General features: G+C 41.7%; 1 protein-coding gene across 12 annotated transcripts in view; it reads right to left on the reverse strand.

The window, feature by feature from the left end:
• Nucleotides 1–25,437, reverse strand: part of ica1 (islet cell autoantigen 1) — a 223,194-nt gene that overhangs the window by 179,546 nt on the left and 18,211 nt on the right. For 10 of the 12 annotated variants that reach the window (XM_078538805.1, XM_078538804.1, XM_078538800.1 and 7 more), the window contains exons 3-5: nucleotides 18,870–19,041; nucleotides 3,201–3,273; nucleotides 519–642 (exon numbers count right to left, since the gene is read on the reverse strand). In XM_078538805.1, coding sequence (XP_078394931.1) covers nucleotides 519–642; nucleotides 3,201–3,273; nucleotides 18,870–19,041 — 369 coding nt within the window. The remainder of the gene's footprint in view (nucleotides 1–518; nucleotides 643–3,200; nucleotides 3,274–18,869; nucleotides 19,042–25,437) is intronic. The other 2 variants (XM_078538806.1, XM_078538807.1) reach the window with 1 other exon arrangement.

Below are 25,437 nucleotides of genomic sequence, written 5' to 3' on the forward strand. Positions count from 1 at the left end.
GTAATTCAGAGGCAAATACAATACTTAAAAGAGGCCCTCATTTAGCAAATTAGTGTTTTATGCAGAATAAAGAAATGATTTATAACCAAGGCAAATAAGTTAAAAGCCTTGGACACAAACTCATCCAACTTATCAGGAATTCAAGAGCAATATTTGTGTTAGCCATGTAGCTACAGTTACTAGGTTGAGAAATTGTTTTACTTCTAACATAATATTTTCCCGTTCCTCATGTGCATTACACCCATATCAAGTTAGCGATTTGGACAGGTAACATGATTCCAGGTCTTTGGCAATGCTGATCTAAAGGCATCCACTAGGAGATTAATATTAACAGCTCACATTCACTCACTTTAGAAGAATACTCTGATAGCTTAGACCAGGTTGTGAATTCAATGCATTTGAAGGAGTCGGGGAGTCAAATTTGTTTTCCTACTCATGCACCATGCAACTCACCTACCCAGTCCACCACCAGACTATTAAATATGCTATGGAATATTTCCTTGGAATACTTTTAATACCTTTGTTGTGAGGAGAAACATAGTGCTTTTCCAGATGCTTGCATCATTTTCCCTGCTCTGGTTTTATCCTGTGAACCCTGTGATCTGAGAAATCGTCCCAACTCATTTTCTTCCTGAGACAAAACTGGAAAGGAAAACCAAAATGTATAATTTCATCACAACTCAAAACTTAGGTTTTGCATTTACTCTCCCTTTTCATCCATTATATATAATTATTTCCCTTAGCTAAAAGGAAGTGCCTACTGAGAGGCTGACTCTCACTTGGTGCCCAGTTTAGCCCTGAGCCATGAGAAATAGGAGTAGGAGTAGGGCATTCAGCTTGCTCCACCATTCAATTAGATCATGGCTGATCCAATTGTGGCATGAGCTCCACTCCTACCTGTCCCCTATAACTTTTGACTCCCTTGCAGATCAAAAATCTGTTGAACTCAGCCTTGAATATATCCAATAACTTGGCCTCCACTGCTCCCTGTGGAAGAGAACTCCAAAGACGAATGATCCTCTGGGAGAAGAAATTTCTCATCACCGTCTAAATAGGAAACCGCTTATTTTTAAATTATATCTCCTAGTTCTCTGTGCCTGAACACCCCGAACACCCTGAGGGGAAACATCCTCTCAGCATCAACCCTGTTAAGCCCCCTCAGTCTCATTTGCTTCAATAAGATCACCCCTCATTCTTCTAAACTCCAACGAGTATAGGCCCAACCTGCGCAGCCTTTCCTCATAAGATAACCCCTTCATCCCAGGAATCAGCCTAGCGAACCTTGTCTGAGCTGCTTCCAATGCAAGTATGTCCCTCTTTAGGTAAGGAGGCCAAAACTGTACACAGTACTCTAGGTGCAATCTCACCAATGCCCTGTACAGTTGCAACAAGATTTCCCTACTTTGATATTCCATTCCTCTTGCAATAAAGGCCAACGTTCCATTTGCCTTCCTAATTACTCTCTGCAGTCTCTCTCCATTTAAATAATATTCTGCCTTTCTATTCTTCCTGCCAAAGTGGACAATCAAACATTTTCCCCCATTATACTTGATCAGCCAAATTTTTGCCCACCCACTTAACCCACATCCCTTTCCAGAATCTTTGTAGCTTCCTCACAACTTGTTTCCCTACCTGTCTTTGTATCATCAGAAATTTTGACTACAATACAGTTAGTCCCTTCAGCCAAGTCACTAATGTAGATTGTAAATAGTTGAGGACTCAGCATTTATCTCTATGTCATCTACGAGTTACAGTTTGCCATCCTGAAATTGACCCGTTTATCCTGACCATTTCCTGTTAGCTATCTTAACCCCAACACTATGAGCTTTTATCTTGTGTAGTAACCTATTTTTGTGCACATTATCAAAAACCTTTTGGAAATTCAAATACATTACATCTACTATCCATTCTGCTTGTTACATTCTCAAAGAGCTGTAATAAATTTGTCAAACACCATTTCCCTTTCACAAAACCATGATGATTTTGCCTGATTTTGGGCTCCAAAATCTATCACACATCCAACATTAAGCCAATTACATAAGCAAAAAAAAAAATCACAGAAGTTATATTTCATTCAATGGCTTTGCCTCCTAAAGTTACATCCTCCTAAACTGCTCCTCTCATGGAAGAATTTTAAGATGGGAAGCATTAATACTGTTGTAGGATGGCTGAGTTGTACTATTAGTAATAGAGTTCATCTTCAGACAACTTTCCAAGTGGAAACATTTAGTTCATTTAGAATATACTCAGCAGCAACTAAACGTGTGCTTTCAACTCCAACTCTATTTCTACACTGACCGCTGAGGTAGTCCGCGCTACCCTCCTATTGGTTACTACAGGTCATGTGATCTTTCCTAACAAGTATTATTCTTAAAGGTACATTACACAATAAATAAAACCATAATTACTATAAATACCTATTTTTCTTTTTAAAATCACACTCTTGACATTCATCTTTTCTCTTCTAATACATGTCTGTATTAACTTGGTGGATATATGCACCACCTCTGATTCTGAATGATTCCCAGGTTCAAATCCTGATCTCTGTAGTTTACTAGGCAGCAAAAAAAAAATGGCCACAGTTGCCTTGGGCTGACAGAAAGAAAAATAATTAGTAATGCTCCTCTTTCTCCATATCATCTCAATCCATCAAGTTTTGAAAGCTTCAGTCTCAGCAGAGGTCATCAGTAAATTGTAACTGGTCTTCAAGGTTCTTCTGCCCTTTCAAGTGACCTCCCACCTCTTCTAATGCTGCAGGGGCAGTCCTGCAGAATATTCCATCCTTGGTGTGAATGGCTCTTACTTGCTGGTAGGGACTGTACTGGTACCCCACTCTGCACAGTTAACGTCCCCAGTCTTGGGAAATCAGTCAAGGAGAATATCACCAAATCCAAATTTTGAGGTCAGACAAGATATGCACAGGTAACGTGAGTTGAGGTACAGATCAGCCATGACCTAATCAAACACTAGAACAAATTCAAAAGGCTAAACAACCTTTTGTTTCTATCAAGTTTATTTTACTAAATTACCACTTACATTGAATTATAATTTTAATTACAAAAATATTTCAAAAATAAGTAAGCTCTCCCTGTAACCTTCAGTTCGAAATTTTAGACAAAGCACAAATAGGAACATAAATGAACATCAATGTAATGAAATCAGTTAAATTTTGTATACAGAATAGTAAATAAAATACATACAACAAATCCGTTTCTGGTACTGTTCAATGACCTTCAGAAGTTCCATACATGTCCTCTGAATGGAATGGAATATCTAAACAAAATACCAAAAACAAGCAGGATTAACACAATTGCATATGATGAGGACATAACAATAAGCAGAGGGCCATAACAAGAAACTTTGCAAAGGATAATAGCTGACAGGTTTGCCACAAAGGTGTCCACTGTTGGTTGCTCACTAAGGATGAGAATAATCTCAAAACACCTATATTGGCTAGCTGAGGTATCAAAATCAGGTTATCATTATTGTCCACAGATTAATGACAAAACCAGATGCTATAAATTTGCCATTGGTCCCATCCTAAATATATTAGGTTTAAAGGTGTGCTCACTGCTTGGCTGAATGCTTTAATCCATGCTTTGACTGAATCCTGTTGTGAAACTTTTCAAATCAAAGTTGCAGAAAATTTTGGGATAGACTTCAAAGTAATTTTTATTGAATTTGCATTTTTCCCCCAAATAAAAAAGTGCGAAAGCAAAATGCTGCAGCTGCTAAAAATCTCATCAAAATGCTGGAAATATTCAGCAGGTTTGGCAGCATCTATGGAGAGAGAAACAGTTAACTTCTCAGATCTGTGTTCATCAGGATATATATTCTATGAAAAAAAAAACACAGTACATCTAGTGTAGGCATCATATTCAGGATGGCTATGTTTACAAACACAAGAGAAAGAAACATAGGTAGTCAACCCATTGTGGTACCAATTGGTTGGAAAATTAACAAGAATGCTTAAGAAGCATGATACCTTCAGGATTTGGGGCTGGTGCTGCAGGGTAGAAAGACAACTTCCTTTGTACTGATAAGCTTTGGTTACCGTTTATGACCTCTTCAGCAGGTGTAAGCAGGTGCACTGCTAACCAAACAAATGCTCGGTCATCACATTTCCACGATCAATGAAATGGTCAGAGCTGAACTACCAAATGGACACGATCCAGGCCCATATGTTGGAGAATGTCCAAGCCATTTATCCATTTCTGCATTATAGTAGGACACCTCAGAGTTTTATAACCAGCAAAGATTGATTGCAATGCCATTTCTGACAGTTGCTGAACACTATTATGGTTTTTGGGATCAGTATGTTGATTGTAAATCTATATGTGCCAGCAAACACATAGCAATATGCACTGGCTGCAATCTGAACATCAGCTGATGCTTCTATCATGAATATCAATGGCATGGAACACTCGCCCATCCACTGTGAACTTGGTTTCTGAAATCATTCTCTGACTGCAGCCATCTTACCCCTAAAAAAAAGTGGCAACTGTTAGCTTTTAGGAGATGGTAAGCATACTGAATGATGCAATTCTCACCATTATATTTTTGTGAATAATGTTGCTGCCTAGGAGGGGGGGGGAATTCAAGGGACTGAGAGCAATTAGGCGTGACATCAACTGTGTCAATTTCTCTGCTCCCCTGGCTCACTATAAGCTGTCTCCTTCTGAATTTGCTGCACTCCATTCTCACAGGTCCAACACCAACATTATCAGACCTGCCAACAAAGGTTTTGAGGTTGTTGTCTGGCATACTGACCTCTACCTAGCAGAATCCATTGAGGATTCCCTCCACCATGGTTGGCAAGGCCCTTGACCATGTCAGACCCATTTCCCGCACCTCTGTTCTTGCCCTTTCTCCTCCCTCTTAGAATCACAATAGGGTACCCCTTGTCCTCAGCTTCCCCTTCACCAGCCTCTGCATTCAACAGATAATTCCCTACCATTCTGCCACCTCCAGCAGGATGACACCACCAAACACATGTTCCCCTCCCCTGTCAGAACTCTGAAGGGAGCATTCCCTCTGTGGCACCCCAGTCCACTCCTCAATCACCCTTACACCCCATCCCCTTTCTATGACACCTTTCCATGTAAGCACAGGAGATGCAACATCTGCCCTTTTTCCTCATCTCTCCCCAAATACTCCTAGATGAAACCATGATTTACACATATTTCTTTCAATTTAGCAGATTGTATTTGCTGTTCACAATTCACTCTCCTCTACATTGGGCAGACCAAATGCAGATTGGGTGACCGCTTTGTAGAACACCTCTATTCAATTCACAAACATGACCCCAAGCTTCCGGGGGCCTATCATTTTAATTCTCCACCTTGCTCTGGCATTGACATCTCTGTCCTCAGCCTACTACGGTGTTCTAATGAAGTTCAAGGAACAATACCTCATCTTTGAACTCAACATGGAGTTGTCAACTTCTGACCATAATCTTTGCTTCCCCCATTTTGTTTACTTTTCTTTGCACGTGCAAATCTTGTTTTTCTTGCTATGCTTTCCGTGGCAGCTGTTCATAATTCGGCCATTCACACCTCCTCTGGACCCATCTTTTGTCTCTTTACTTGTCCCATTACCACTCCCTTTGGCGCTGCCCCAACTCCTGTCATTTAATGTCTCCCATCTTCCATCCTGTCACTGACTTTCCCTTTTGATCTTTTCCACCCTCCCTGACTTAACCTGCATAAAGGCCATTACATTTCTAATGTTTCCCAGTTCTGATGAAAGGTCACGATCTGAAACATTAAGGTCGGGATTTTCTGGCCCTGCCTGCCACCAGGATCGTCCGGTCCCACCGACAGTCAACAGATGTTTGGCTGGACTGCCAAATCTCTCATGGCTGGTCCTGCCATGATGGGGCCAGAAAACCTCAGCCTAACTCTGTTTCTCTTTCCAGTTGCTGCCAGATCTGCTGTGTATTTCCAGCATTTTCTGTGTTCATTTATTTTCATAGAAATTGGGTACAGGAGAATGATGAGGGGCAGACAGAAAAAGGAATGGAGGGGTATGGGCTGAAGAGAAGCGGATAATGTTGTAGAAGTAGTGGGAGGCAAGGACAAGACAAGAAGGTTGAGAAGATGGGAAATGGAACGGATATTTGGAGAGGCAAAAGGAATTAGGAATAGATGCAAGGCAAGTGGGGGTGTATGTAGGATCAAGACTAATACAACCCTCCATCACTATCTCCCAAAATACTACAGGCCACTTGATTCCTACTTCCACTCAATTCATCAACACAGCAACACCTACTCCCTTGTTGCCCTTCTAAAGCCATATACCCAACCTCATCATTATATTCCCACACCATTCACTGATGCCAACTGCTACTCATCAATATCATGTCTTGCTGTTCACAAGGGGTTTGAGGAGACATTGGCAGGTAAGCATTCACATGAAAGTGCAAGGGAACAAGGATTCCCTCCTAGATGCATTGTGTCTCTCTTCCTACTTTACCACCCACCTTCCTTGCCTAGCAATGCAAATACCTGAACAAGACCCTACATTGAGTGCACATCTAAAGGAACCATCATATTCTGACTCACCATGAACAAAGTCATGGGTAATTTACCAATAATAAATTAAATCTTGAGTTTATGTGCATTTACTCTTCAGTCACCCACAAATACTTTGTCCTGTCACACTATTTCCACCATGGCTAGATGTCACATTTCTACCTTTTTATTACTTATCTGTCCTTTATACCTGACTTCCATTGAGTTTCCTCAGCTACATCTCCAATATGTGTGGCACTGTGCAAATAAAGTGTGTTCCTCAAGTACAAATTTTCAACTTCAGTGGTTGGCAGAAATCAGTATAAGAGGATGAGGATGGTTAAAAAAGGCTGTACAAGCAAAAGTAGACTATGAGAGTACGTTTGCATAAAACAACATAATGACTTCAGTAAGTGCACTGAAGTAAGCAGAAAGACAATGGATCATTGAAAGGCAGGAATGATGATGAGCAATTGGACAACCAGGGAATGATGGATATCCTGCACAATTTCCTTATACAGGTACTGGACCCTGTATCCAGGAAGCTCAGCACTGGACATGTGCTGGATTTGGGGAATTTATGGATTTTGGGTCCTAGGCCTAGCATGTACAGTGCATTTACAATACATGAAATAAAATGAGAAAAAGATAATAAAAAGTTTTCTTTATTTACTTTTGTTTTACTTTTTCATTTTCTTAAATTACATCTCAACTGAAGAAGAGTCAGCATCAGAAGGAACGTCAGGGTGGTAGCTGGTGTACAGACACAGGCTGGGGGAGTTAAAGGTTGAGGCTCCATCGTGTCTCTTTTAAAGATGTCCTGAAGCTTAAGTTGTTCCAAGTATGTGGGCTTTTCTTTCAGGAACACCTTTTTTGTAGACCCACATAACATGCTGCCCTGTAATGAAGCTCTTCTGCTCCATCCCACAAATCAATTCCTCCATAATGCTTATGCACTTGTCAATAAGCATTTTATCCTGTTTATCCAATGCACCTTTTTCATCGTCATCATTATCACTCTCATTCTCTTTATTCTCATTCATGACCATGTTGCATATTTCACTGTGTGAATTGGAGGCGAACTGGAGCACCGTTGTCAATTTTCAGAATCCTCAACAGGCCCTTGAAAAATCCCCTTAAAAGACCTAGGATTCTGGCTTTTACCAACAAGCAATTTATACCTGAGCGTACCTGCTGCATTTGAACATCCAAGTACAGTAAACCATTCCTTAAAATCTTTGAGTTCCATTGGTGCTCTCGTCCACCATTACATAGGTTTTCCTGGGAACATGCCTCCAACATAATGAGGTCTCATCAGCACTGTACACTTGTTCTGCTGTTAGACCTACTTCTGATATTATCGTGGAAAATTCATCCAAGTATGCCTCTGCAGCTTCATACATACGAATTAGGAGTAGTAGGCTGCTCGGCTCCTCGAGCCTGCTCTCCCAGTCAGTAAGATCATGGCTGATCTGATTGTAACCTCCGTTCTACATTCCTGCTTTCCCCCGATATCCTTCCACCCACTTGTTGATCAAGAGTCTATCTAGCTCTGCCTTAAAAATATTCAGACTCTCCCTTCCACTGTCTTTTGAAGAGAATTCCAAAGACTGACAGCCCTCAGAAAAAATTTCTCATCTGTCTTAAATGAGCCACTCCTTATTTTTAAACCGTGACCCCTAGTTCCAGATTCTCTCACATGGGGAAACATTCTCTCCACATCCAATCCATCAAGGCCCTTCAGAATCTTAAATGTTTTCAATCAAGTTGCAGTTTACTCTTCTAAACTCCAGTGGATACATGCCTAATCTGTCCAACCTTCCCTCATAAGAAAACCTGCTCATTCCCTTCTCTGAACTGCTTCTAATGCATTTACATCTTCCTTAAATAAGGAGACCTCCTTTCAGTAGATGTACATCATGGCATTATTAAAATTTGTTATACCGTCCTGATGAGTATTCACATAGTGTCATTAGGCCCATCCCTTCATGGAACACTTTCACATGGGCCATGATAATGAAGTGATCCAAAGGATAATTTTTTGCTCGACGCTGCATGATCCACCCTAGTAACACTTTGTCTACATGGACCATCTTTGACTGCTAGTGTGCTTTCCTATTCTCCATTAATTTGGGCAGATCACTGTCAGCATTAAAGTTAAGTAACTTCTCCTTTTGCTTTAAATCATAAATGGTCGATGTACCAAAACCATATTCTTCACTTAATTTTTTCACCGAGGCGTCCTTCTCTAGACGCTTTGGAACTCCACTTTCTGTTAAATATTCAGCAACAAATGCTTTCTCTTGGCACTCCTGCCAGCCACATGGCTTCCTGCTGGCCTTTTTGACTTGAAACCAGGGCTAACAAAGACTAGAATTGCAGAGAGACATTTGCTTGAACAGCACTTGAACTGTTTGTAATCGACATGGGAATCGATTCCCACATCAATTAAAGTGGCAGCTCATAGAGTTCTGCAAGTGCCAATCTCAAATTGCTACCCCAAGCGCCATCATCGGGGTAGCTGGTTTTCAGATCCTTCTGGATTTTGGGATGCCGAATAAGGGATCCGGTACCTGTATAGGTAAAGAAGCTGGTGACTCTTTCCCAGAAGACATGAGGAAATTTTAAAGACAGTGATATTCTGCACACGGCACATGGTGGAGTTAGGAACATTAAGCACGGGCAGCTTGGCTGTTATTTGGGCTTCCTGGTATATGGTGCTGGAAGACGCTGCCTTGGTGCCATCAGGTGGCTACTGTATGCTAGTGCTGGACGTTTCACAAAAGTTTGATTACAATATCAAATTTTGCATTCCTAACTAATATTACAGTAATAGATTTAAGGTACAAATTGGCTATTTGCAGTGTCATCTACTGGTGGTAGGTCAGATTTATGACAATTAACTTTATTCCATATTTTGTTGCAGCAAGTAGCAGCTGACATTTTTAAAATCAGACTGAGCCTGACAGCAATTTCCAAAACAGTTTTGAATAGAATGTTGTAACGCACTTTGCGATTTTACTAACTAAATAACGATTACTTGTAGTCAGAGCCACAGGGGAGCGTTTTCACAGGAAACCAATGGCAATAAAACTTTACAGCATGGAAGGAAGAACACTTGTCTGATCCTGCCACTGTTACTTTTTAAAAGAGAAGTCCAATTCAGCCGCCCATTCCAAATACCCTGTAAAAGTGCTATTTTTCAATATATATCCACATCCCTCTTAAAAGGTTTTATGCATTCTGCATCTAACACTGTTTTGGGTAGAACAGATTAGCCTAGAAATTGGTTTACACTGGCCTGTTTTTGTTTATGGACATTTATGCAATCAATGTGATGAAAACTGAGCAGGTACAGTGTAAATTACCCCCTACATAAGTAAACAAACCCGATAATAATGCTTTAAATTTTCCAACCCAGCACAACTTTTATATAAGAAAGTTGCCAATTCAGACCATGACTTTTATCCACTAATTTTACAAAGTAGAAATTTTAAGTAGAAATATTTTCAAGGAGGAACATAAAAGGAACTACTTGTTGATGATAAAAGAGATGAGTTAAAGCAAACCTGAGGGCACTGTTAAAGGGTAGGAAGAGGATGGGCTTTTAGAACCAAAGCAGGCCAATGGTAATTTGAGTTCCATTATCTTGGGCCCTCTGCCCCCTGCAGAAAAAAATACTCAAAAATCTCTTCTTCGGCCTTGCTGGACCCTGAGATTTCCCTCTTCAGTTTTCTAATCCCAAAGCCCATTTCTTCTGCTCTGTGCTCATAAAACCTGAGAATCTCTCTGATCCTAAAACTGCTAATTCTCTGGTCTTAGACTCTCAACCAGTACCACAGATCCAAAGATCACTCTCCCATCATTTCAGGCCTGCTCAGAATTCCCAGGTCCTTTTATTCCCAGATCTTGGTATCCCCTTTCAAAATACAGTAAAGTGCGACTTCCTGGCCTGTGCTTTGCACTTTGTACACAGAATCACGCATCGGGCAATGTTCCCTCATCCGCGGTTTCTTCTCCCTCGCTTCCTTCCTCAGGGAGACAGCAGCCATAATGGAGCAGAGACCAGAATGGTTGCAACTGAAGTGGCTGTATTTATTTTGAAATCTTCACCGATGTATTGTTCAGAAGCTCCCCTTTCTGTCGGATATAAGTACTGCACCACAATTTAGAGTAACTGCCCAAACCAATGCTCCCCTCGCATGGCTGGAACTTATCAAATTCAAGCCCCATGGGAAAACCATGTTCATTGTTCACGATTTCGCCGTTTGTGAGGTTTCACAGGAATGTAACCCCTGTGAACAGCAGGACTTTACTATACCACTATATTACCCAAGTACTGTCAAAATCCAGACTGTATTCCCAATGTTGTTACCTCTCACAAGTGCTCACACTGTTAAGTCTGTGACCCTCGTAGTACTATGAAATCATAGGATTTTACAGCACAAAATATGGCCAGTTGGTCTACCTGTGCAGACTGTCAAAAAGAGCTAACCACACTTTGCTATTCATGTGTTTACAATTGTGTACCCACTTCCCTTTAAAATGAATTCTTCTCCCAAAATCGTTTCAGGTAGGATGTTCCACATCCTAATAACCCTCTGCATTTATTTTAAAAACTTTTAACTTCTTTCATTCTTGACATCTCATTTCTTCACAGCAAGAAATCTCCACCTGTTCCATCCTGATCCTAACATCTTACATTCCTCATTTCCAACAGATATCCACATTTCCCAACTACTGCACCACATCTACTGTTTTCCTTACCTTCCCCGCCATGGGACAGGGTTCAGGCTACTGGCCTCCAAGCCAGCCTAGTCCTGATTCAAGTCCCTCATTCTTCACCAGCAAATGGAAAATTTATAGTCGAGTCTCAGTATTTAATTAATATTTTCATGATCAAGTCCAATAATTCATTCTCAAACTTAAATGTAAATGTATTTTCCAATGTTGCCAATGCAATCTCAGTTGAAACTTACACCACAATTCTCTACAAGATTCAACCATTCAGCTATAAACAAAAGTTTATTACTGTCCTTTGCTTTTGCCAGCAAAAACATACAGGAAATATTGCACTTCAACAGCTGCTACTAATGAAAATCTACTTCAAATTCCATTTACAGCTCATGAACTAAACAGTTTCCAAACCACAAAACTGCACTTTCATATCAGAGCTAAATTATTCAGTCAACTGATACTTTAGATCCTCTAAGCATTAAACCTTCTAATGCTTTTCCTTCTAATGTCTTCTTAGAAAGTGCACTCAAAATCCTTTAGCCCTCCAAATATCCACTAGCCCGTCCAAATGTTTCACCTTCCAATTAGGCACTTTACAGCTCTCCGGGCTTAAAATTGAGTTCAACAACTTCAGACCATGAACTCTCTCTCCTCCATCTTTACCCCTTTTTAATTCAATTTTTAAAATTTTTTATTTTTATTTATTTATTTATTCTTTTTTCATCCTTTTTTCCTCCAACACCCCCTCCTCCCCTGCCCTCACAGGGCTATTTGTCACTGGTTTCTATGTTGTACTTCCACAGAGTGCTGAATCTTGTTCCGCTATTAACACATTCTGCTCTTACCTTTATGCCATTATTAGTACCTTCTTTAGTCTTTACCACGACCATTAACACTCCCTTTGTCTTGTCTCCATGACATCTTTGTCAATCTCTCCTTAGCTCCCACCTATCCCTGACCTTCTATCTTTCTCCACCTGCTCCACCCCCTCTTAAACAGTAAAAAAATATCCATCACATTTCTATTCTTTAGCTCCAAAGAAGAGTCATATGGACTCGAAACGTTAACTCTATTTCTCTCTCCACAGATGCCGCCAGACCTGCTGAGTTTTTCCAGCAGTTTTTGTTTTTATACCTTATATAGCATTCATGAGGCTGATATTCTAAAATACCCACAGATAATAAATGAATGCTTTTAGTGGGGGACTTAAACCAAATGCACTGGGTTGTCCCTCTACCCACATTTAACCAATGTCTTTGGTTCTGGTTGGAGATAAGCCATGGGCAGATAAACACAAAATACCACAGGTGCTGGAAATCTGAAATAAAAAAGAAAAAGGATAGAAAAAAGGGATTTTAAAAAGGGATAAAACAATGATGAATAAAAATAAAGCAAATAAAAATTTAAAATAAATTAAGAAAGGGATTAAAAAAGGGGTGAAGATAGAGGAGAGAGTTCATGGTCTGAAGTTGTTGAACTCAATTTTAAGTCCAGAAGGCTGTAAAGTGTCCAATTGGAAGATGAGGTGCTGTTCCTCCAGTTTGCTTTGAGCTTCACTGGAACATTGCAGCAGGCCAAGGACGGACATGTGGTCATGAGAGCAGGTCTGTGCCTGCCCCCTACTATAGACAACAGGTTTAGAAGCATACAAATTCTGTACTCAGAACAGATTTTCGCTGTGGGGTGGCCGACCAGCAGAAGGTGCCAAATGATCCCCACTTCACTAGTGAAAAGGCAGCCACAACTTTAACCCTCCAACCCCTCAGTCTCATTTGAATCCAATTGTTGAGCTGCTAATGCCAAACAAAGCTTCCTGAGGCAGGTCACTGGTTTTGGGCTATGACATAGCATACGGCAAAAAAAGTGGCTGTGCAACTTCTGATAACTCAAGGTCAAAAGCAGATCTGCCACTGTCAGCAAACGCCTATGAAAAAATCCAAATTCTTTATCAATGATCTGGTTAAAAAAAAATTACATACTTCATCACCCTGAAAATAATTCCCCCAACTGTCTGATGAGTTACTTATTACACCTAGTTCAAAACACAGTCCCCTGGAATTTTGTGTGAAAAATCCTGCAACAGCAAACCGTAAACACAGTTTAGACCAGGAATGATTCTTATGCCACTAAATGCACTGTCTCAAAACAGAATTTTTCATTGGTTATGCCTACAGACTCTTAGGACTGGATTTCACATAATTAGGAAGACTTCGCGGATCTTTAAAAATGCCATGCAGGGCCCAGATGTGGAAGTCCTGTCTCCATTTCAGACAGCTCCGATTTTTGCCAGTTGGGGAAGGGGGGAGGGCATGAATCACACAGGCAGGGCCATTTGAACTTAGCACTGAGTTTAAATAGTTCCCAGCGTGGCTGATCCAAGGGCCTTAACCCTCAATGTGAGAGTCACAAATTTATGCAGTAGATGCAAGTTCTTTTGAAAAGTGGATAAGTACTGTTTAAGTGTCATGATTTGTAGTTCTTTAAATTCCCTGCTCTTTACACATGAAGAAAGCTTGCCGAAGTGGTCAGTGAGTCTTTTTAAAAAATCTCTGCTGGACTGCTTTGAGTGACAGGCTATCTGGTGTCGGTTAGAAAAAAATCCATCTGTTCATGCAGTTTCAATAAAGGTCTTTGTTGATATTTCCAAATTGCTATTATGTCATTATGAATGCTTGGTTGAGTTTTAAAATCTATATTTATTTCAACAGGGTGGGGGGTCGGGGGGAGGGGGAAGCAGGGCATTCTGAATTCAGAGTTTGATTGTCAGTTTAAAGAGCCTATTAAAGGATTAGCTTTGTGGAGTCTGAATAGAAGTTTATTTTTATAAGAGATCTCCCCAAGTAGGGAGATTTACAAGCTCTGAATGGGTTTCATGAATGGGACTTTTCTCATGATCAAGTGTATATGAATGGGAGCAGTATTAGATTGTTAGAAGTTTATTTTTTTCCTTTTCCACATCTGCCCATCATGGATACTAGGCAAGTGGCATGGGAGGGTAGGGGGGTGCATGAGTTGTCATGGAGGTGGTAGGGGATGGGTGGGGATTGAGGGGTTGCAAAGGCTAGAGGGCACAGCAATAGGTGCAAGATCATTATTCAGAGGTAAATGAGGCAGGAGGGCTCTTTCCCATCAGCCAGCCTCTTTTTTCTCTGTATCATCCAAGGGGTTGGTGCCCACATGCAGGACACATCAAACAACTGGCAGTAGGATTGCACCAGTGGCCCAAGGGGGACATGGCAGCAGGTCAAAGAGGGACCACAAGGTAAATCGAAAACTGATCCATCCTTTGAGAACTTTCTAGAAGGTTAACGGCAGAAAGCTCCGAGAGTGGCAGCCAGGCCTGCAGCTGAAAGCCTCTCAAAACTGCATGTGTGCTTCATTTTCCAACACCGTGACCTACTAGCCAGATCAGATGCAGCTCAGAGTGGAGACACACAGTGTACATCAGGGCAGTGGGTGGGCAAGTGTGGAGACACAGGAAAATTGGTCACATGGTGTAGAAATTTTAAAACTCGTGACAGAGTTATCTATATTATTGTATTCCTCCCAACTTGCTGAAATTTCTAATATGTACACATATTAATAAAAAGCTTATAGGGGCTTCAACTTCAAAAAGTATTAGGAAGGAATTAGTGTCTAAGGGTGGGGCAGCTTTCACTATGAAATCTCACACACAAGTGAGGTATGCTCCTTCTCATCATAATTTGTATAATTGTGTATTTGTATTTGCCTTTTCCTTTAGAAATGGTGGACTTTAAAAAAAAAAATACATTTCATCATGGAACAATCTCCCAACAGCACTGAATGATCATTCATTATCCTTAAAAAGGAGAACAAAACCATACTGTTGAAGTAAGTAACATAAATTTACTCAGTTTAATCCCCATTAATACTTCTCAGCCACTTTATATTTAACCAGTCTGCTGATGCACAATTACGTTCTAATGATTGCTTGGTAGTGCAGAACTTGAGTACTGCTGAAAAAAGAGACATACCTAAGCTTTACATCTTGCACTCATCAGGGCACTCGCAATAATACCATTATAAGGGTGAAATAACAATTTATATTCTATGTGAAGAGAGTGCTGATTGGTTGGCAAGTGGGGTTGCCATGGAGAATGCACTACTGAGGTGACTGACAGTTAACTGCCAAACATTGTTTGAAATTTAAACCATGCAGCTTGATTCCTCAGGGCAATGCCTTGACCAATGAGTCAGCGGAGGGCTGTCACTTATTTTGTTTAGCTGAAACAGGTGGGAGTGTATGTATATGTTCTTTCTGTCTACAAAGAACAGGGCCATGTGTATTAATATTTGTAGCTTCCATTACACGCAAATGCGCCACATTGCGAGCCTTACTGACAATTTTAAATTGGTTGTCAACGTAATTCTTAGTATATTGAGGATTATTTAGCAAATGTTGTCCAATCACGGAATCACAACTAAAGTCGGACAGCGTTTTGAGTTTTTCAATCATGGGCTGGTTGGGTACGGTCTGTACCTTGCCTGCTGTGAACAGCGGCTGGGACTTGCTGTTTGATATGATCTGTCAGTTTTTGGGACATAGGGCCTGGCATCACACTGGCACTGAAATTCAAATACCACATTACTCATTTGTGTGATAGGGAGAATGTCATTTTGGCTATATTTTAGTGGATTAGTCACTTACCTATGTAACTGAAAATATACTTTAGACATCAGTTGCATTATTTAGAGGAAAATGATCATGGAGTGCTCACTCTACTTAAAGTATGAGTCAGCAGAGAAGTTAATTTTAGAGAGGAGGTTGGAGAAAATAAATGAATATCTGACTTACTGACCCATCAAAAATAGCTTTTAAATACGAGAGGTATCTTTACAGAATTGTGTCTCTGGTCTGGAATTTCATATCCAAAAATTTGGACACGCCCATTTCTTGGCCACTCATTTTAATGAGGTGAAAATTGTGAAAGGCTTACATTCAAACTCCCAATACACTGCTGGTAAGCGAGGCTCCACACCAGGGTTGAGACTAGGTACATTTATCTCAATTTAATAGAGAGGTTGAATACAAAAAGGGGGCTAGTGGTAAATCACTGCTAAATGTCCCTTTTCAAATGTTAGATCATTAAAGTGAGAGTAACCTGCGATGAACATCTTAGTACAATTTGCAATGTCATAATTTAGTTTAAACTGAATTGATTTGCTTTATTTTTTGGGAAGTAGTTTGGTAGAAATAGTAACCAATGGGAACGATGCTATTAACTATGTCACATTAATTTGTTTCCTGTTTGTTTCTGGGACTTAAACTTGAAGTAAATAGTGCTCTAAAATAACATTTCTATTCTGTACAATACATCTTAAAAATATCAAACTGAACTTCTATTTTATCAAAATACAATATTATTTATTCCTTTATTACCACTTCCTCAACATGCCCTGCAAAATTTACTCATACAACAATTATGCAACAATTATTAATCATGTTAAGAGCAACTGTTCCTACATTTGTACAGAATTTTACTAGTTTGGGCTATTACTGTACTTAGTTCATGGACTTATTCCCACAGCACAGAGAAGTTACTGGTCAAAAATCACATGATATGCTCTGTGACTGTGATCATGGGTCTCCTTACACTCCACAGCATTTGATATGGCCAACTGTATCATTTTCCTCCATTGCCTCACCTCCTTTGCCCAGTCTTTGGGTGATGCCAATAAACTATGTTGAACGTAGCCAGGGTATCTGCACCAATAGGTTCTCTTCTCACTTGGGTATTATTTCCTCTCCAGCATTTCCCAATGATCTATTCTTAATTCCCTCCTCGTTTTCATCAACATACATACATACAAGCACAGAACATCTTCCACCGTTTGTCTGCTATGCCTCCCAGCTTTCTCAACCCTACATCAGTGTCTGTTCTATCAGACCACCTGTCTGACATTAACTTACATACAAGTTAAAACTTCCATTCAAAACATCAGAAACATAGAAAATATGATTTTCAGCTATTGTCATAGACTTTGCTTCGTTGCTCTTGACTTCATTCTCTCCCGAGCAAAAACAGGAATATTCTAATTTTTGGACTGCCCAATGGCAGAGCCGTATGGGAGCTTGCGCGTTCTGCCAGCCTATAGTATGGAACCATTCTGAGGTCCAGGCTTTGTTTAAATGGGCATCCCAATAAGCTCGCCAGATATAGGATGGTGCAATTTTGGTGCAAGACAGTCCGGGCAGGTGTGGGAGGGGAGAGTCTGGGAAATGAGCAGCCTAAATAATATCTTTGGGGCTTGGAGACTCTTCCTGTCCACAATAAAAGCTTTTAAAAATATGCATTTATGGGACCTCTTCAGCAATACTGCCAATATTGTTGTACACTGTATGGCACACAGTCTAACCAGCTCCATCCTAAAATGGGATTTAGGGTCCTATATATGTCAGAGAACCCCAAGTGGCATATTAAAGGGGATTTACTACCTGAAGCAAGTGGTCGCTTTGGCCAACCATTGGTAGGCCCTTGTAGGAGCCACAACATCGGTATTAACTGAACTGTAAGTCAACCAACTCTATTTGGAGGCCACATCTGTTCCATCAACACAGTTTAAAATCAACTCCATTCGGCTTGAGCCAGATCAAACAAAATTTCGACAGCCTGTTTGATTGGAGCTGAGCTTCAAAGCCAACATCCTCTCTGTCACCAAGAATTCCTACTCCCTCCACAACATATACCTCCATTCCTACCTCAGCTACTGCAGCTCTTTCCCTCGGTTTGACATCTCTAGAATTAATTATTCTAATACCCTCCTTGGCTTTCTCCAATCTGCATAAACTCCAACTTGTTGAAAACTATACACTCCTCTCCTGCATTAAGTACCAGCCTCCCATTACTCCTGTACTTGCTGACCTACACTGGCTGGCTTCCCCCCCCCACAACACCACCCCCCCTCCGCCCACACCACCCCCACCCCCCCACCCCACACCACCCCCCCACCCCACACCACCCCCCCACCCCACACCACCCCCCCACCCCACACCACCTCCCCACCCCACACCACCTCCCCACCCCACACCACCTCCCCACCCCACACCACCTCCCCACACCCCCCTCCCAGTGTATTAAATTTAAGAGTCTTGTTGTCCTCTTTAAACTTTTGCACAGCCTCGTCCCACCCTATCTCGGAATCCTCCAGCCTCTTAACACCTCTTGCATCTTTTGGTCCTGACTCTAGCATCACTTGCAACCTCTCCCCAGCCCCTCCATGGTTACACAACTTTCAGTTGCCTTTGGTCCTATTCTGTCATACTCCCTCCTTAACCCACTTTATCTCTCCACTTCTCTCTCCATCTTAAAAAAAAATAATGAATACCATTTTGGGACTCAAATTTTTGGTCACTCCTAGTCTCTGCCTCTATGACTTAACATCTGCTCCTCCATCTCTTTCCATTTTGAAGTACTTTGGTACTTTAAAAAAAACTCTAAATATAAATTTTTGTTGAAGTCATAAAATGTGTTTTTGAAAAATGAGGCAATTAAGACAATTAAGTCAAAACAAACTTAAAGCTGAAAACAAAAAAAATTGCATTCACCATGGCTGACCTTAATACAAATCAATTAGAAATAACATTAACCACTATTTTACCTCTAATTTAGAGTCAAGGTCTGCATCTGATGCAACGACATGCTCATCTTCTTTCTTTCCAGTCACTTTGATAAATGTTTGCTTGGTCTTCCAGTACCTTTGTTGCATTTTGTTTACAACCGAACTGTCCTGGTTTCGGACATACCGACTATAAAGTTCTCGAGCATATCCACTAATAAAAGAGAAACAACTTGGATTATTTATTCAATCTACATTGCAACATGCCATCTTGTCATTTCAGGCTCTTCTGCTGACCTGGAGACACATGGGATTAACTTGATTTGCAGTCCACATGAACAGTTAATAGGTGCTGCTCAAATGGGAGAAAGTGATATACCCCAGAGGAGAGAGTTAGGTCCATTTTGTTCTTGATGATATAAATGGATTATTTTGACTTGGGTACAGTGAGCATGATATCCAAATAAAGTGATGACACAAAAATAGAATGGTAAACAGCAAGGAGGACTACAGAAAAATCCAGGAAGATATAGATATGTTAGGGGAATGGGCAGAGAGGTGACATGTGGGAAAGTGTGAGGCAATATATTTGGGAAGAAACACAAGGAATGGAAGTATATAATCAATGGAAAACCATTGAAGGTTGCGGAAAAACGAAGAGGCTTCACGTTACAAATACTTAATTCCTTGAAAGTGTGAGCATCATAAAGAAAGATGAATAGCATGTCAGGTTTTAAAAAGTGCAAGATGAGAGAGGTTACAATGTATATGCACAAAGCAATGGTTACACCACTAGCTGAAGTAGTGTGTGCAGTGGTGGGAACCCCATTGTAGATAGGGTTAAACCATGAACTGGTCATAGATTCACCTGAGTGACATCAGGAGTAAACTCCTACACAAAAACAGATTGGAGAGTTATTTTTAAATTCTATGGGATTTTGAGAAGGCGAATAGGGAAAGACTATGGGAAAGATTTTAATGTAATTGATGTGGATTCAGCCCACCATTTGAAGAACCAGACCTGCATCACCTCTGAGGGGGAGGCCTGACCGAATTAACTGCCAGTCAAGCACTTAACTGGCAACCACTGGGCCCTCCCCAGGATTCAGGACTCCGGAGGCAGAAGTCACACCTGCCGAGAGCTGTCAGCCAATCAGAAGCCAGAAACTCTGCATTACAGACAGTACCACTAGTGAAAGGTGGCTGCTGCCAGCAATGCACCAAGGGAGAAGCCTATGATCACCAAGACCCCCAGGCCCCAGGTGAGTGAAGATGGGCTAGCGTTCACAGGGAGGGCATTGGAAGCAAAGGCGGGGATGACTTTCAGTGGCCACAGACCTGCCCGATGCCAAGACCCTCGAGCTGACACTATGCCTTGGAAAGAGGGACGCTATGCCGTTCTGGAGGCATGGGAAAGCCATGCCACTGGCAAGTAATCCCTGAGCCACCTGTAAATTCCAGTGGACTCAGGGATAATTGGTGTCAATTGGCTCAATAATGAGCCCAATTGACAATCCACCATGAATGGTTTCCCCCATGGGCCCATTTCTACATCCAACTTAATTACATGAGGTTCTCCTGCTACCAGGAGACTGACATACAGCCTCTCCCACGATTAAGTGGGTCCAGGTGCCATGATTCCAACTGCGGTGGGCTGTATTAAATTTTTAAAAATTCTTTCATGAGATGTGGGCATCACTGGCTAGACCAGCATTTATTGCCCATCCCCAATTGCCCTTGAGATGGTGGTGATGGGCCACCTTTTTGAACTCCTGCAGTCCATGTGGTCTAGGTACACCCACAGTTCTGTTAGGAAGAGTGTTCCAGGATTTTGACCCAGTGACAGTGAAAGAACAGCGATATATTTCCAAGTCAGGATGCGTGTGTGGCTTTCAGGGGAACTTGCAGGTGGTGTTCCCATGCATCTGCTGCCTTTGTCCTTCCAGGTTATAGAGGTCATGAGTTTAGAAGGTGCTGTTGAAGGAGCCTCAATGAGTTGTTGCACTGCATCTTGTAGATTATGCACACTGCTGCCACTGTACATTGGTGGTGGAGGGAGTGAATGTTGAAGATGGTGGATGTGGTGCCAATCAAGCGGGCTGCTTTGTCCTGGATGGTGTCAAGCTTCTTGAGTGTTGTTGGGGCTGCACCCATCCAGACAGGTGCAGAGTATTTCATCACCCTCCTGACTTGTGCCTTGTAGATGGTGGACAGGCTTTGGAGAATCAGGAGGGGAGTTACTCACTGCAGAATTCCCAGCCTCTGACCTGCTCTTGTAGCGACAGTATTTATATGGCTGGTCCGGTTCAGTTTCTGGTCAATCGTAACCCCCCAAGACATTGATAGTTGGGAATTCATTGATGGTAATTCCATTGAATGTCAAGGTGGGGAAGAATGCATTCTCTCTTGTCAGAGATGGTCATTGCCTGACACTTGTGTGGCGCGAATGTACCTTGCCAATTATCAGCCCAAGCCCGAATATTGTCCAGGTCTTACGGCTTATGGACACAGAAAAAGATCCAGTCCTATTTCCTTTGGTAAACCGACGGCGTGTTCCAATGATCCCAAGACATTTTCCACCAAGGAAACTTGGTAATTTAAATTCAATTAACTAAATAAATCTGGAATTAAAAGTCTGGTACCAGTACTGATGGCGATAAACTACCAGATTGTCATAAAAAAACCATCTGGTTCACTAATGACTTTAAGGAATGGAAATTTTCCGTATTTACGCAGTCTGTTCTACATGTGGTTGCAGGCCCACAACAATGTGGCTGACTTAACTGTCCTCTGAAATGGCCTCGCATGCCACTCAATTATATCAATACCACCAAGGGAGAGTTTCGGAAGAATAAAGCCAGACAGACCTTCCGTTATTGACCTAGGCACCAGATAGACAAAGACACGACCCTGCAAAGTCCTCCTCACTAACTTCAGGGAACTTGTCCCAAAATTGGGAGAGCTGTCCCACAGACTAGTCCAGCAACAGGTTGATGTAGGCATACCCATAGAATTCTATCGTTCAGCCAATGCCTTAAACTCCTCCTTCACCATTCATAGATATGTTCTGTTCCAATGGCAGGACAGAGCCAACAAACTTTGCAGCAGTCATACTGTTGGGAAGGAGTTGCCCTGGGAGTCCCCAACATTGACTCCACAACCCATGAAGTCTCATGGCATCAGGTCAAACATGGCATGGAAGCCTCCTGGTAATTACCATCTACTGCCCTCCTTTGACCGATGATTACTCTGACTCAAAGGCTCAGACATCTACAGCACAGAAGGAGGCCATTTGGCCCATTGTGTTCATGCCGGTCAACAAAGATCTGACTACACTAATCCCATTTTCCAGCTCTTGGCACATAGTCCTAGAGGCTACGGCAACACAATTGAATATCTAAATACTTCTTAAATGTTACAAGAGTTTCTGACTCAACCACCCTTTCAGGCAGTGAGTTCCAGACTCCCACCACCCTTTGCATGAAAAAATTTCTCCGCAACTCCCCTCTTAGCCTTTGACCTCTTACCTTAAATCTATGTCCCTTGGTTATTGATCTATCTACCAATGGAAAAAGTGCCTTCCTATGCCCCTCATAATCTTATACACCTCTCAACCTTTGTTGCTCCAAGGAAAACAGCCCCAGCCTATCCAATCTTTCCTCATAGCTCAGACCCTCCAGCCCAGGCAGCATCCTAGTAAATCTCCTCTGCACCCTCCCCAGTGCAATCAAATTCTTCCAATATTGTGGTGACCAGAAATGCACGCAGTATTCCAGTTGTGGCCTAACCAGTGTTTTATACAGTTCCAGCATAACCTCCCTGCTCTTGTACTCTATGCCTCGGCTAATAAAGGCAAGTATCCCATATGCCTTCTTAACCACCTTATCTATCTGACCGGCTACCTTCAGGGATCTGTAGATATGCACACCAAGGTCCCGATAATCTTCAGTACTTTCCAGGGTCCTAGAATTCATAGTATAATCCCTTGACTTGTTAGCCCTTCCCAAGTGCATTACCTCACACTTTTCTGGGTTGAATTCCATGTGCCACTGCTCTGCCCACCTGATTAGTCCATTGATATCCTCCTGAAGTTTAAGGCTATCCTCCTCACTATTTAGCACCCTACCAATTTTGTGTCATCCGCAAACTTCTTGATCATACCCTCTACATTTAAGTCCAGATCATTTATGTACACCACAAATAGCAAGGTCCCCAGCACCGAGCCCTGCAGAACCTCACTGGAAACAGACTTCCAGTCACAGAAACATCCCTCTCCCATCACTCTCTGCTTCCTGCCTCTCAGCCAATTTTGGATCCAATGTGCCACTTTGCCTTGGATCCCATGGGCTCTTACTTTCTTGACCAGTCTGCCATGAGGGACCTTATCAAAAGCCTTGCTAAAGTCCATGTAGACCACATCAAATGCATTACCCTCATCAACATTCCTAGTTACTTCCTCAAAAATTCGATCAAATTTGTCAAACACGACCTTCCCTTAACAAATCCATGCTATCCCTGATTAATCCATGTCTCTCCAATTGCAGATATATTCTGTCCCTCAGAATTCTTTCTAGTAACTTCCCCACCACTGAGGTTAGACTAGGCCTGTAATTTCCTGGTCAATCCCTTCCTCCCTCTTTTAATAATAGGACACGTTAGTAGTCCTCCTGTCCTCTGGCACCTCAGCTGTTGGCCAGAGAAGATTTGAAAATTACTGCCAGGGTCCTGATAGCTCTTCCCTTGCCTCCCTCAACAGCCTGGGATACATCTCATCCGGGCCTGCGGATTTATCTACTTTTAAGGCTGCTAAACCTCCTCTCTCTTCCTCTGTTAATTTCCTCTAATATTTCACAGTCCTCCACCCTGATGTCTATGCATGCGTCGTCCTTTTCCATGGTGAAGACCAATGCAAAGTATTCATTGAGGACTGCACCCACGTCTTCTGGGTCCACACACAGGTTACCTCTATGGTCCCTAATTGGCCTTACTCTTTCCTTAGTTATTCTCTTGCTCTATATATATTTAAAAGTGGCAATTAAGACCATACAAGTTTCACGCAATTACCATCGTTAATAAGAGAGCGTCTAACCTTCTGCCCTTGACATTCAATGGCATTACCATCTCAGAATCCCCCACCAAGATCCTGGGACCCACAATTGACCCAAAACATAAGTGGGCCAGTTATAATACTGTGGCTACAAGGGTAGGACAGAGACTAAGTATTCTGCAGTGAGTGACTCACCTCCTGACTCCCCAAAGCCTTTTTCACCATCTGCAAGGTGCATGTAAAGAGTGTGATGGAAAATTCTCCACTTTCTTGAACGAGTGCAGCTCCAACAACACTCAAGCAGCTTGACAACTTCCAGGGAAAAGCAGCCATTTGACTGGCATCCCATCTACCACTTTAAAAATGTACTTCCTCCACACTCACACAGGCAATATACAATATACAAGATGTACTGCAATAACTCACCAAGGCTCCTGTGATGGCACCTTCCAAATCCACAACCTCTATAGCCTAGAAGAACAAGGGCAAGAGGCTCATGGGGACATTACCTTCTGCAAGTTCCCCTCCAAGTCACATACCATCTTGACTTGGAAATATATCACCATTCCTTCATTGGTGATAAAATCCTGGAACTTCCTAAGTGACAAATTTATGACAGTATTTACAACATACAGACTGCCGTGGTTCCAGCAGGTGGCTCACTGCCACCTTCCACAGGGCAATAATTGCTGGCCTTGCCAACAATGTCACATCCCATGAATGAATATAAAAAAGGATGGCAGTGATGAGTGGTCATCAATTTAAAACTGTCAGGTAGAAAGTGACTGGAGAGGTTGGGAGAGATTTATTTACACAGAGAGCTATTACAATATTGGAATGGTTTGCTGCAAGAAGTAATTGAATAAATATGTTAACCATCATTTTCCATGCTGACAGTATTTGCTGCTGAAAATCAACACTTTCACTACCTCTGAAGGTGCCCTGAATGCCTGAAAGGTTCTTGTTTGCAATGTTTGCTATTTTCCTGTTACCAGAACATGGGATTCATCCTGGTTACAGTAGTATAGTGATTATGTTACTCAACTAGTAACAGAGGGATCTGGACCAACAATCTGGAGAACATGAATCCAAATCCTGCCGTATCAGAAAATCTGGAAGTAAAAAGCTGCTATTACTAAAAAGTGACCCTGAAGCTGTTGGATTGTTGTTAATATCCAATTGGTTCATTTATGTCCTTTTAGGGAAGGATACTTGCCATCCTCGCATGCTCTAGCCTTCAAGTGACTCCAGTCCCATTGGTTATCTCAATTACTTTCGGAATTGGCCTAGCAAGCCACTGAGTTGTATTAAATTTCTACTTTGCAGTTCTAGAAGGCAGTCCATAACCACCTTCTCTGGGAAACTAAGGATGGCAATAAATACTTACCAATGTACCCACATTTCAAGAATAAATTCAAAAAGATAATTGCTGGTTTCTCTTTGAACCCGCCGCAACTGAAGCTGAAGCAAAGTAAATCAAGAATTCATTCATGTGGTGTGCGTGCATTGGTAAGGCCGGTATTTATATGTCTGATCTCGAAGGATGCAAAGTTAGATATGCTT

The sequence above is a fragment of the Cetorhinus maximus genome, chromosome 3 (assembly GCF_964194155.1).
Source record: "Cetorhinus maximus chromosome 3, sCetMax3.hap1.1, whole genome shotgun sequence".
Classification (NCBI taxonomy): Eukaryota; Metazoa; Chordata; class Chondrichthyes; order Lamniformes; family Cetorhinidae; genus Cetorhinus; species Cetorhinus maximus.